At 43.8% G+C, this 14,684-nt stretch overlaps 2 gene segments (V, D, J or C); one reads left to right on the top strand and one right to left on the bottom strand.

Moving 5' to 3' along the window:
• Positions 1-14,684, bottom strand: part of LOC132882078 (probable non-functional immunoglobulin kappa variable 6D-41) — a 293,957-nt gene that overhangs the window by 65,700 nt on the left and 213,573 nt on the right.
• Positions 1,099-5,952, top strand: LOC132875732 (Ig kappa-b4 chain C region-like). The segment is given in 4 exon segments: positions 1,099-1,162; positions 1,315-1,457; positions 4,700-4,784; positions 5,633-5,952. Coding segments are annotated over 4 exon segments (612 nt in total).

Genomic DNA, 14,684 nt, shown 5'->3' with positions numbered 1-14,684 from the left:
ATTAACTGGGTAGACTTATTTTGCATACATTATATTAGTATGAAGATCTTCAAATGTATTAAATTTATCACCAGGTTTGTGTGCTACACCTAGATAATCATTATAAATAACTGCGCCACCTCGTCCTCTGCCAGTTAGACGAGGCTGGTGTATATAACTGTATCCAGGAGGACTCGCTTCATTTAATACTATATATTAATTTGGCTTCATCCATGTTTCAGTTAAACAAAGTACATTAAACTCCTGATCAGTAATAAGTTCATTAACCATTAGCACTTTAGATGTAAGGAGTGTCCCCTGTCCTACACATTTTAATGTTTTACCTGCACTAATACACTCACTCAACTCAGCAGGCATGGTTAATTAGCTGAAGCATTAAACGAGGTGTGTTTGGATGGTTTTGTAACCTTCTTCAGCCTGATGAGCATCAACAACGCTTTTTATGACGTCCTCAGAAATCTCCTTTGTTCGTGCCATGATACATTTCCACAAATGTGTTGTGAAGATCAGACTTTGATAGATCCCTGTTCTTTAAATAAAACCGGGTGCCCACTCACACCTGATCGTCATCCCACTGATTGAAAACACCTGACTCTAATCTCACCTTCAAATTAACTGCTAATCCGAGAGGTTCACATACTTTTGCCACTCACAGATATGTAATTTTGGATCATTTCCCTCAATAAATAAATGAACAAGTATAATATTTTTGTCTCATTTGTTTAACTGGGTTCTCTTTATCTACTTTTCGGACTTGTGTGAAAATCTGATGATGTTTTCGGTCATATTTATGCAGAAATATAGAAAATTCTAAAGGGTTCACAAACTTTCAAGCACCACTGTATATCTAATATGCATAAAAGTGAGTGAGAGAGAGAGAAGTTTAAACTTTCACTGATCAGAAAGTCAAAATGAGAGATTTCCTGGAAATTACAGGTGTATAAATGTAGTAGAGAAATGACAGAAGTTGAGTCTTTCACTTTAATTCCATCAGGATTCAGACTGACTACAGAGGAGATTTAGAGGTGAGCAGCAATAAAAAGTTCTTTCCTTACTATCTTTATGGATCATGTTGTTGTTTTTTTTCTGACTGTAGAGATGAATCTCATCACTAATCCATCATTTGGTGTTATTTCTCCTCCAGTCTCCTGCAGTGTGTACAGTACACTGTGCTCCAGAGTCAGACAGGTTTACTGAAACATCACTGAATTTAAACATCAGAGTGACAAAGAAAACTAACCAATGAAAAAAACATTTAATCAGACAATTGTGTTCTGTAAATATAACCATATTGACTCTGTGTGTGTTCTCCAGGTGGTCCGGTGGTGAACTCCTCCATGTCTCTGCTCCCTCCCTCCTCTCTGCAGCTCTCTGAAGGCTCGGCCTCGCTGCTCTGCCTGCTCTCAGCCTATTCTCCACAGGGGGTGCTACTGAGCTGCACCATGGATGGTGTTGAGGTGAATGAGGGGTTCTGACCAGCACAGAAGAACAGAAGGACCCTTCAGCACCCTGACCCTCTTCAAAGAACGCTGGGAAGAGTCCGAGGTGTTCGGCTGTACCGTCTCCCACCACAACACCACTCAGATCACCTCGTTCTGAAAGAGCCACTGTAAAGTCCACTAGAATAGAAGTGTACACTTTAAAACATATTTAGAAGACTGGAGTGGAGTCAGTGGTTTATCTGTACTGAAATAAAGCTTAAATGTGGAAAGCATGTCTCCTTTTTCAGTCGTGAAGTGTCTTTGACAGTGATTTGGATCGGCACCTTTAACAGCAGGTCGAGTGCAGCGCTGTGTGTTGTGCTTGAGTGAGTTCGACTGAAGAACCATGAACATCTGCTGAAAGTGTTGATCTATTCTGGGACTCAGAGCTGTTCTTGCAAATGAACTGTTACTTCTTATTTCTCTGACTGGGAAGAATCTGCCTAAACTCATGAAAAATCTAACAAGTACATTTTAAATATACTGAAGAATAATCTGATCTCTGAGAAAACATAAAAATAGTCATAAACTATGACAGGAGTGAAGACACTGAAAGACAAAATGTTGACAGATTGATGGGGGGAATGACATATCGAGGCAGTCACTGAGTCTGATTCAAGACCTAAAATCTCTTCCAATTGTACAGAGAGAGAGAGAGAGAGAGAGAGAGAGAGAGAGAGAGAGATCAGTCTCTTCTCCTGAAGGTCCTGATCATGCAAACTTCCTGGAACATAAGATATGCTTTAGACACTTTAATGTATATCTCCTTGGATAAAAGCAATAAAACAGCAAATTAGAATTCAGGGACAAAAAAAACAAAACAAATTAACTGGATGGGAAATCTGTGTCTTACTGGAGTGAATGTGGCCGTCGCTAATCAACATTACAATGTCTCCATATATAAATGTGTACAAGTGTCTCATCTCATCTCATTATCTCTAGCCGCTTTATCCTTCTACAGGGTCCTAGGCAAGCTGGAGCCTATCCCAACTGACTACGGGCGAAAGGCGGGGTACACCCTGGACAAGTCGCCAGGTCATCACAGGGCTGACACATAGACACAGACAACCATTCACACTCACATTCACACCTACGGTCAATTTAGAGTCACCAGTAAACCTAACCTGCATGTCTTTGGACTGTGGGGGAAAACGGAGCACCCGGAGGAAACCCACGTGGACACGGGGAGAACATCAAAATCCGCACAGAAAGGCCCTTGCCGGCCACGGGGCTCGAACCCTCCCGGACATTCTTGGTTTGAGGCGACAGTGCTAACCACTACACCACCGTGCTGCCTAATTTAGAGTTAATTAACTCATAAGAATCTTGACTGATTTTCCCCAAACTTCAATAATGTGGGAGGTTTTGTGTAGCTTCATGACCTTTAGTCCCACTTAAGTGCATTTCAGTTCTCGGCTGTAACACTAGAAAATGTGGAAAAGTGCAGTGTGTGTGAATACTTATGCAACTGATATGGTATACACTTTAGGGTCAGTAATGTCAGTGTGTGATGTACCAGAAATGGGCAAACAGTCAACAGCTTCATCTAAGTTTTTCAGAACAATGGCCTTCGAAATGATTAGCCATATTTCCTTTTTCTGAACCAATTCGGTGTTGGGCTCAAAGGAGGATTGAGTGAAAATATAGCAGGAAAAATTCAAAAAGGCCTCGAAGTCTAATCCTACATCTTTCGTTGCTGAACTAATTTAATGGAAATATAGCTTACTATATACTCACTTTTCATAATCATCATGGTTATTGAAAGATTTCGACTGTGAGTTGTGAACTTGTGCCGTATCACATCCTCCAACTCAGCACCTGCAGTCTCTCCCAGCTGCAGCAGTGCAGTCTCTCTACAATCTGACTGAGGGAGGTTTTTGTACGACTCTATAACACTGTGTGAACAGGGCTTTGCTACTGATGTAATGGTAACTCTGACAGTAATAATCTCCTGCATCTTCAGTCTGGACTCCACTGATGGTCAGAGTGAAATCAGATCCAGATCCACTGCCACTGAAACGAGCTGGAAAACCTGACTGTAGCTGATTCGCAAGTTTAATCAGGGGTTTAGGAGCTTCTCCAGGTTTCTGCTGATACCAGTGTAAGTAGTGGCCATTTGAGCTGTGATAATACACTGCCTGACTGGTTCTACAGTTGATGGTGACTGTTTCTCCTGGAAGAGCAGATTTCACTGCAGGAGTCTGAGTTACTGTGACTTGACCTCTGCATTCTGAAAAAAAAACGTATGATACAGAAACTGTTGAAAGAATAATCATGAGACAAACCTGAAAAATGTATTGTCTTGATGAGTTTGTTTAAAATATAAAAGACAAAGCCGTGTCTGACCTTGAGTCCAGAGGATCAGTGTCCAGATGAAGACGGGGATCAAAGTCATGGTAGCTGTGGGTGAAGTTGCTGTAGCAGCAGCTCTCAGTCATGAAGTGTTAAAGTCACAGCGCTATAAACACTCCCAGAGCACTGAAGCATGTGCTGCCAATGCAAAGTGTCCTCTAAGTATGGAAACACCTTTACCACATTCCCCCAATCTTACTGTCATTCTCACACTACTACAGAGTTATTGTGTGAATTTTACTTGTGGGGTCAGATGGAGATTTTCTGTAAAACACTTTGAGGTCTAAGATGCATAAATAAGTGAATTAGAGAGAGAAGCTTCAACTTTCACTGGATGGTGTTTGTACTGAATGTTAATGAGTTTCTCACTGTAGTGGATTTATGGTGGAAGAAGCAGCATCAATGTTGGCAGTGAGTAAATACACACTCATATTTTTGACTGTAAATTAATATTTAGATTATTGTAGGACTTAAATATCATATCATAACTTTCAATCAGTCTACAGAAGCAGTGGAGGAATTATTCTCACTTTAGCTCCACACATTCAGTCATATATTGCAAATTTATCATGAGTACATCAGCATTTTTACTCCATGAGGCATTCTGGGTAAATCCTGTGCAATTGCAATTCCACATTTTGTGAAATTTCAACTTTTATTTTTTGTAATTTATTTGTGTTTCTCACTCACTAATTGCATCCTCAGTTTAGATTGACACTCTTGGTGGATAAAAAGAAAAAAACAGTAAAATGTCGTAAAACAGTCAGAGAGTTAGTGTATTAATCAGCTGATGTGAGCAGAAGTTGGTGTTTTGTAGCTGTTTTGTAATAAGAGGTTTAAATGGATGGAGAGAGCAGTGAGTTTAGAGCAGCAGGGTTTTTGTACGGCCGCTAAACCTGTTTGTATCACTGTGGTGGACTTTTGGTGGAGGAACCAAACTGTCTGTGGGCCGTAAGTAACCTGTTTACTAATTACTGAAATGGAGTGTGTTCAGATTAATGACTGAAATGGAGTGTGTTCAGATTAATGACTGAAATGGAGTGTGTTCAGATTAATGACTGAAATGGAGTGTGTTCAGATTAATGACTGAAATGGAGTGTGTTCAGATTCATGTTGTAATGTGTAATTAGATTTATTTTTCCTCCAAATTCAGATCAGATGTGATTTTTGTGTAACATCCTTTTGTTTCTCAAATTTCCCTTATTTTAGAAGTTTGAAAAATGTCTTTGATTCTATTGCCAGTTGTTAATTATAATTTAAAGCTTAATTGTATTTGATTCTACTGCTGGTAGTTAATTATAATTTAAATCTAAAAGGAAAGTAGATATCGTGCAAATTACAGATGACATTTTTGTTGAATGATTTTAATGACATTTAATATCTTAGAGACTGTGAGTCCAAAAACGGATTTAAATGTAGAAACCAAAACTGAATTTGCTTAAGTGGTAAATATTCTGTATTTTAAATGTAGCTTATTCATGTTATAAAATGAGCTTCATATTTTTAATGACTAAATACTTGGTCTAATTCAATTTTCCTGTCCAGGGATAACTGTAATATACGTAAATGATTATAGATCTAAGATGTAAAAGTGTTTGAACTAAATGTGAAACGTTTGTGATGCTCCACTGAACTCAGTTCTGCTCTGTAAGATATAAAGGGAAGTGAAACACACAGTGAGCTGAAACGAAGCCTGAGTGACTGACAGCTGTCCATTCCTGTCTCAACTCTGTGTGTGTGTGTGTGTGTGTGTGTGTGTGTGTGTGTGTGTGTGTGTGTGTGTGTGTGTGTGTGTGTAGGTGTCACTCAGCCCAGTGTGACAGTGTTGCCCCCCTCCAGTGTGGAGCTGCAGCAGGAGAAGGTCACACTCATGTGTGTGGCCGACAAGGGCTTCCCCTCGGACTGGACACTGAGCTGGAAGGTTGATGGGAGCAGCTGGAGCTCGGGGGAGAGCCGCAGCACCGCCGTTCTGCACGCGGACGGCCTCTACAGCTGGAGCAGCACGCTGAGCCTCCACCCGGAGCAGTGGAGGAACAAGGTGGTGACCTGTGAGGCCTCCAAAGACAACCAACCTACTGTGGTGGGCAGAGTGAACACAGAGCAGTGCTCAGAGCTGTGAGCTCACACACACTTTACTCAGCTCACCTTCTACTGCTTCACTGTGTGTTACATGTGGCCTTTACTGCTCAAATGTCCCACTTTCATCATTTCATTTGTCTTATTAACATGTGAGCTCACACACTCCTCAGTTTAACTCAATTCTTCTTCTTAATGATCACTTACATATGTGTTAAGTGTGTGTATCACTGCAATGTCCTGCTTTGAATTATTAATAAACACCTTTGACTCATGAAACACTTTTGTTGCACATTATTGTTCATGTACATCATAAAGAAATCACCAAAGCATCAGTCTCAGTATCTGTTATAGACCCTCATATTTATTCTAACGACCAATAATAGTAATATTAATAATCATCATCATCATCATCATTATTAGCTAGCTTACTGGAGTTGTTAAGGACTTGGCATGAGTCATCTACTCGACCACCCATATACGTACAGACTCAATGAGCTACGCACAGCCTCAGTGAGTCTCAATTCCCCAGCACTGCCAGCATCATGCGGCCACGTTTTATTGATTGATTGATTGATTGATTGATTGATTGATTGATTGATTGATTGATTGATTGATTCCAAACAGTAAAGAAGATATAAAAACAAACAAAAAACAAAAAATAAAAATAAAAAATGCAATCATCAAAACATCCTCATAAACAGAATAGTGTAGCCACAAGGCAATAACATAATAATGTTCTGAAAGGATTAGGAAGAAGTAAATAACTTATCAAATCCTAACCCTCTATACCACCGTTAATCAAACATCACTTTCCACCATAATAAACTATATATACAAAAGAAAGCAAAATCAACAACAAAAAAAACATACCAATATACCAAGACATACCAACATGGCATAATATCACCCAAATCAAATCATATATATACAAATACTTATGCTATGCATTTATACACACATACAATACATATATACAGTACATACATATACACCTACCTATAATTATACACATCCATACGTACACAGACACCCATATCATAATTATGCATATTATGCGTATATATTATATTCAGTTATGCACTATACACACACACACACACACACACACATATATATATATATATATATATATATATATATATATATATATATATATATATATATATATATATATATATAAATATATATATATATACAAATACTCACTTTTTATATAATATATCCGAATGTACCCATACCCACACATATACACCTATATTATCAATAGAATGTTATTGTAATTCCTCCTCCCTTTACCTCATAAAGATCTGTTCCTTATACCTTTTTTTGAACTGGTTTATAGTTGTACATTTCATGAGCTCCACATTCAAACTGTTCCATAGCTTTACTCCACAAATAGAAATACTGAACATTTTTAACGTTGTCCTAGCACTGCGAATTTTAAATTTCAATTTCCCCCTAAAATTATAGTCCCCCTCTCTATCTGAGAACATTGTTTGGATATTCCTTGGTACTTTATAATTCCTTACTTTGTTCATTACTAAGGCAGTTTTATATTCTATAATATCCCTGAATTTTAAACATTTTCTCATCTCATCTCATTATCTCTAGCCGCTTTATCCTGTTCTACAGGGTCGCAGGCAAGCTGGAGCCTATCCCAGCTGACTACGGGTGAAAGGCGGGGTACACCCTGGACAAGTCGCCAGGTCATCACAGGGCTGACACATAGACACAGACAACCATTCACATTCACATTCACACCTACGGTCAATTTAGAGTCACCAGTTATCCTAACCTGCATGTCTTTGGACTGTGGGGGAAACCGGAGCACCCGGAGGAAATCCACGCGGACACGGGGAGAACATGCAAACTCCACACAGAAAGGCCCTCGCCGGCCACGGGGCTCGAACCTGGACCTTCTTCTTCTCGAACAGATCCCCTCTTCGCTTCTCTCCTCTCTCTCTCTTTCCCCCTCCCCTTCTGTGTCTCGTCCTCGCCCCGTTCCCCCACCGCGGAGGCGGGGGCCGGCTCCCTCACAGCCGGTCCGCCACACCTGCTGTGTCTTCCCGTTTCTCACTTCCGTGTCTGTCTCTCCCCCCCCCTCAGGTGAGTGAGCCCCAGAGCACCGGTGCAGAGAGAAAGCCCAGGCCGGTTTGGTGACGCTGCGGGAAGCCGGGCCACCTCCAACAGCAGTGCTCGGTGATGGAAGTAGGCGCGGTGGTTCAGATCCCCGATGCGCCAGGAGCCGCCCTTGATCGGGCCAGAGCGTATCACATACCGGTGAGTATCCAAAGGGATACATATCAGGCTTTGGTGGACTCTGGCTGTAATCAGACCTCAAGCCACCAAAGCCTGGTGCAAGACGAGGCATTGGGGGGAGCACAGGTGCTGAAGGTGTTGTGTGTGCACGGGGATGTTCACAGCTACCCTTTAGTGTCAGTCCACATTTTTTTCAGAGGGGAAAATTTTAGAGTGAAGGCGGCGGTTAATCCTCGCCTCACCCACTCAATAATTTTGGGGACTGATTGGCCGGGATTCGGGGAATTAATGAGTCATTTAGTAAAGAGTGGGTCCTGCCATATTTCAGCAAGGGGAGGTCCCGGTGTCGCATTGGCAGGAGCAGCTGTCACAGAGCCGTTTACGTCATCTCCGCGTCAGAGTGAGGAGCCGCCGGTTCCTCCTCCCTCGCTCGGGGAATCCCTCGCGGAATTCCCGTTAGATCAGTCGTGAGACGAGACTCTGCGGCATGCATTTGACCAAGTGAGAGTAATCGATGGTCAAACGCTCCAGCCAAATGCCACCCCTTCCTTCCCCTATTTTTCTATTCTGAAGGATAGATTATACTGAGTGACGCAGGACACTCAAACTAAAGAACAAATCATGCAGCTCTTGATTCCAAAAAGCCACCGGGAATTGGTATTCCAGGCGGCTCACTTTAATCCCATGGCTGGACACTTAGGGCAGGATAAAACACTAGCCCGAATAATGGCCCGGTTCTATTGGCCAGGGATTCGCGGTGATGTCCGTAGGTGGTGTACGGCATACCGCGAATGCCAGTTAGTAAATCCAGCGGCCATCCCAAAAGTGCCTTTGCACCCTCTCCCATTAATCGAGACCCCGTTTGAAAGAATTGGGATGGATCTCATCAGGCCATTAGATCGGTCAACATGAGGGTACCGCTTTACATTAGTTCTGGTGGACTATGCAAGGCGATACCCGGACGCAGTGCCTCTTCGCAATATCTCATTAGTATAAATAGTATTGCGGAAGCGTTCTTCCGCGTTATCTCCCAAGTTGGAATCCCGAAAGAGATTCTGACTGATCAAGGCACCTCATTTATGTCACAAACACTGAATGAACTTTATGGGTTATTAGGTATTAAGCCGATCTGCACCAGCATTTATCACCCACAAATGGACGGTTTAGTCGAACGATTCAATCGCACCCTCAAAAATATAATTAAGAAATTCGTAAGGGAGGACACATGTAATTGGGATAAATGGCTCGAACCCTCGTTGTTTGTAGTGCGAGAGGTCCCACAAGTCTCCATGGGGGTTTCACTGTTTGAATTGTTATATGGGCATAAGTCGTGTGGCATTTTAGACGTGCTGTGAGAAAATTGGGAGGAGGGACCTTCACCAAGTAAAAATGAAATTCAATACATTATTGACCTGCACGCAAAACTCCACACACTCATGCACCTAACCCAGGAGAATTTGTGACAGGCCCAAGAACAGCAAACTTGCCTGTACAACAAGGGTATGCGCCTTAGGGAGTTCACACCGGGAGATAAAGTACTCGTACTGTTGCCCACATCGAGCTCCAAATTAATCGCCAAGTGGCAAGGACCCTTTGAGGTCACACGGTGAGTCGGGGACATCGACTACGAGTTGAGGTGAACGGACAGGGGTGGGGCGCTACAGATTTACCACCTCAATCTACTCAAACTCTGGAATGAGGAGGTCCCCATGGCGTTGGTGTCGGTGGTTCCAGAGAAGGCAGAGCTGGGGTCAGAGGTTCAAAAGGGAGCATTGGCATCGCGTACCTCTCCAGTCCCCTGTGGAGACCACCTCTCCCTGACACAACTCGCAGAGGTTGCCCAGTTGCAGACCGAATTTTCGGACGTGTTCTCGCCCCTGCCCGGCCGCACTGACCTCATAGAGCACCACATTGAGATGCCCCCGGGGGTGGTAGTGTGTAGCTGCCCTTACAGGCTACCCAAACACAAGAAAAAAGTGGTTCGGGAAGAACTCGAGGCCATGCTCGAAATGGGCATCGTTGAGGAGTCCCACAGCGACTGAAGCAGCCCGGTGGTCTTGGTACCCAAGGCTGATGGGTCAGTCCGGCTTTGTGTAGACTATAGAAAAGTCAATGCGGTGTTTAAATTCGATGTGTACCCAATGCCTCGGATGAGTTGCTTGATCGACTAGGCACGGCTCACTTTTACTCGACACTGGATTTGACAAAGGGTTATTGGCAGATCCCCTTGACTCCATTATCCCGAGAAAAAATGGCCTTTTCCACACCGTTTGGCTTACACCAGTTTGTCACACTTCCTTTTGGGCTGTTTGGGGCGCCCGCTACGTTTCAGCGGCTGATGTATAGGGTCCTCCACTCCCACGCCACCTATGCTGCCGCATACCTTGACGACATCATTATTTATAGTAATGACTGGCCATGGCACCTACAACACCTGAGGGCCGTCCTTAGGTTGCTGAGGCGGGCGGGTCTCACAGCCAACCCGAAGAAGTGTGCGATTGGGAAGGTGGAAGTACAGTATCTGGGCATCCACTTGGGCAATGGGCAGGTGCGTCCCCAAATTAACAAGACTGCAGCGATTGCAGCCTGTCTGAGGCCCAAGACCAAAAAGGGGGTGAGACAGTTCCTGGGGCTGGCTGGCTATTATCGTAGGTTTATACCTAATTATTCGGATGTCACCAGCCCACTGACTGATCTCACTAAAAAGGGGGCACCAGATCCAGTCCAGTGGATGGAGCAATGCCAGTAGGCTTTTTCTGAGGTAAAGGCTGCGCTGTGTGGGGGGCCACTGTTACACTCCCCCTGACTTTTCTCTCCCTTTTATATTGCAGACGAACACGTCGGACAGAGGCCTGGGGGCTGTTTTGTCCCAGAAGGTGGAGGGGGAGGATCACCCAGTGCTGTACATAAGTTGAAAGCTGTCAGTGTGTGAGGGGCGCTAAAGCACCATAGAGAAGGAGTGCCTGGCCATCAAGTGGGCGGTCCTCGCCCTCCGTTACTACCTGCTGGGATGCTCTTTCACCCTCTGTTCAGACCACGCGCCCCTCCAGTGGCTCCACCGCATGAAGGATGCCAACGCGCGGATCACCCGTTGGTATCTGGCACTCCAACCCTTTAACTTCAAGGTGGTCCACAGGCCGGGGGTGCAGATGGTCGTGGCGGACTTCCTCTCCCGTCAAGGGGGGGGGGGGGGGGAGTCGGCTGAGGGCCGGACGGCTGCCCGGCCTGAGTCAGGCGGTGGGGGTATGTGGCAGTGGGGGCGTGGTCAAGCGTCAGTCTGTGAGCGGAGGGCGGAGTCAGGGAAGGTAAGTGGCAGAATCACTACACCTGATGTGAATTAACCTGTGTTTGTGTGTCTTCCCAGCAACCACGCCCTATATAAGGAGAGAGAGGGCAGAGGAAGGTAGCTCTCTCCTGCACCAGATGACTTGTGTGTGTGTATGTGTGTGGCTGGGAGAGTATATGTTCATACTGAAAAGTGCAAATAAAAAAGAGTTTTTGGAACTCAGTTCTGGCCTGCTGTCCTTCTGTGCTCCACCCACCCGCTCTGACATCTACAGTTATCAATCACTGATGTCATGCCATCTATTAACTTATAATTCAAATTACAGTCCACATACACCACCACTCCTCCTCCACCTTAATTTTTCCTGTTTATATAATTAAATTCATATCCAGCCAGTTCGAAATCCGCTCCTTTCTTCATGTCAAACCAGGTCTCCATTATGGCAATTATGTTGAATGGATGAGTAAACTGACTTAAGTATTTCTTGATGTGTTTGAAGTTAGCGTACATACTTCTGCTGTTGAAGTGTATTATTGATAATTTTCCCACAGCCTCAGTGGACTGATTGTACTGCTTCTCTGTGTCATAGTGGCAATTGTCCTTAATGGTTGAGAAAAAGTTATTGTCTGGGTCTATGTCATTTTCTGTATCCAATAGTTTATGGTCAGTGAATTCATGTGGTTTCAGTTCCAGGTTTTCATAATCAACAAGCATTTGCGTTAGCCGAGTAGTGTTCCGGGTAATGGATGAAGGAGTTATTTCGGTGTGTGTCATGGTTGAGTTTGGTGTAGTGTCACGTGGGTATTGATTACCATACAGTCCCGATAGCATCACTGGTATTTGTCCAAGTCCTCGATGTTCCGTATGACCAGAACTCTTGCCTCCTCCGGTGTACAGTTCAGCTTACTGAATACTTTGCAGTTGGTGATCCATGCAGATTGAATTTTATTTTCCTTCTTCAGATGTCATGCTTTTCTGGCAATGTCAGCATTGCATTTTGTCAGGTGCTCGTTGATGTAGATGTTTGTCCCTTTCAGTTTTCTTCCTTGTTTCAGTAGTGTAGCTTTATGTTTCTGGCTGATGAATCTCATGATGATGGGCTGTTTGTCTCTGGTGTTCCTCCTTGGTAGCAGGTGGCAAGCCTCAATGTTATCGCAGTCCAGTTGAATTTCCCTGGACTGCAGGAAAGCAGCTACCTGTTGCTCCGTGGCGCTCACATCCAGCTCCCTGGGCTCCTCCCTGCTGATAGCGGTCACCGCCCAAGCGCATGACCGAGGTTTTACCTGAAGCCTGGTGACGACAACGTCGTTCATTCTGGAGTATTGCTCCAGGTCGGCCACTCGGCTTTCCCGGTTGGCGATCTGCTAATCCTTCTCCACATTCTGGATCCGCAGCATTTTCACCTCTACCACCAAGTCCTATATGCTCTTCTGCTGCAGCCTGACAGCAGAAACTTCTTCTGTTATGAAGTCGAGTGACTTTTTTATGTCATCGACTTCCTCAGCAGTGGGGATCTTCTTTGGGCCCATATAGCCCGGTAGCAAGTTGCTGGGACAACCAGCTTTCGCCATCAGCTGTTAGCACAGCCAGCTGTTCGCCTCACTGCCTTTCTGAATTTTCCTGCCAAAGGAAGAGGAAGACGGAAGTGACGCTCACTTACTGTTCCCAATCTGTGAAGCTTCCAATCTACACAAAATAGCACATCATTGTAATTAAAGATCTCCATGGTCTCACTGGAAAAGTATCAGTCTCGGTGGGGTTTGGTAAAAACATTTCCCAAAGTTTGAAGATACGACAGAGCACAATTAAATCCATTATTTTAAAACTGGATCAAATACAGCACTCATGAGACTCTGCCTAGAGGAGGCTGTTCACCAAAAATCAGTGTCCAGGTAAAGAAGGGCATTACTCAGGATGCCACAAAGGGGCCAAAGGTAATGCTCTCAATGTGATGTTCCCACCATCATGCTTCATTTGGGACATCAGTTTTGACCAAATATAGTTCAGTTCATTGTTCCAAGTTGTGTTTTGTTCTCATCAGACCGATTCTTCCATGATTGCTGCGTCTGCCACAAGCCTGAAGATAAACTCAAACAGGGTTTCATATGACTTCCATCAAGAACTTGTTTTCCATGATGCTGTTTGTTTCAGGATGTTCTCTAACATATTCCAGGGCCTTTCAGGAAAAGGTAGATTTACACTTCGATCATGTGACACTGGTGGACACCATTCAACATATGACTTCTGATGGGAACTTGTTTCATTAGAACTAATTTAGAGTTAATTAACTAATAAGAACCTTTACTGATTTCCCCCAAACTTCGATAATGTGGGAGGTTTTGTGTAGCTTCATGACCTTTAGTCCCACTTAAGTGCATTTCAGTTCCAGGCTATAACACTAGAAAATGTGGAAAAGTGCAGTGTGTGTGAATACTTATGCAACTGACATGGTATACACTTTAGGGTCAGTAATGTCAATGTGTGATGTACCAGAAATGGGCAAACAGTCAACAGCTTCATCTAAGTTTTTCAGAACAATGGCCTTCGAAATGATTAGCCATATTTCCTTTTTCTGAACCAATTCAGTGTTGGGCGCAAAGGAAGATTGAGTGAAAATATAGCAGGAAAAGATTCAAAAAGGCCTCGAAGTCTAATCCTACATCTTTCTTTGTTGAACTAATTTAATGGAAATATAGCTGACTGTAGCAAGGGTTCTAGGTGGGTGAATCACAGAAGCACGGCAGGCCAGAACTGAGTTCTCAAAAGACTCTTTATTTAGCTTTTCAGCTTTAAACTACGCACGCACACAAGCATTCAGGTTGGGGAGAAGCTCCCTTCCTACGCTCTCCCTCTCCTCTTAAAGGGCCCGGTCACTGGGGAAGACACACAAACACAGGTTAATACTCATCAGGTGCAGTGATTCCGCCACTTACCTTCCCTGACTTCGCCCTCCATTCACAGACCAACACTTGACCACGCCCCCGCTGCCACACTTACTATATACTCACTTTTCATAATCATCATGGTTATTGAGAGATTTCGACTGTGAGTTGTGAACTTGTGTCGTATCACATCCTCCAACTCAGCACCTGCAGTCTCTCCCAGCTGCAGCAGTGCAGTCTCTCTACAATCTGACTGAGGGAGGTTTTTGTACGACTCTATAACACTGTGTGAACCAGTAGCCAGAGATGGAATGGTAACTCTGACAGTAATAATCTCCTGCATCT

Source organism: Neoarius graeffei, chromosome 2 (assembly GCF_027579695.1).
Source record: "Neoarius graeffei isolate fNeoGra1 chromosome 2, fNeoGra1.pri, whole genome shotgun sequence".
Classification (NCBI taxonomy): domain Eukaryota; kingdom Metazoa; phylum Chordata; class Actinopteri; order Siluriformes; family Ariidae; genus Neoarius; species Neoarius graeffei.
Note: the sequence above shows the minus strand (reverse complement) of the source record. Positions and strands in the feature narration are given on the sequence as shown.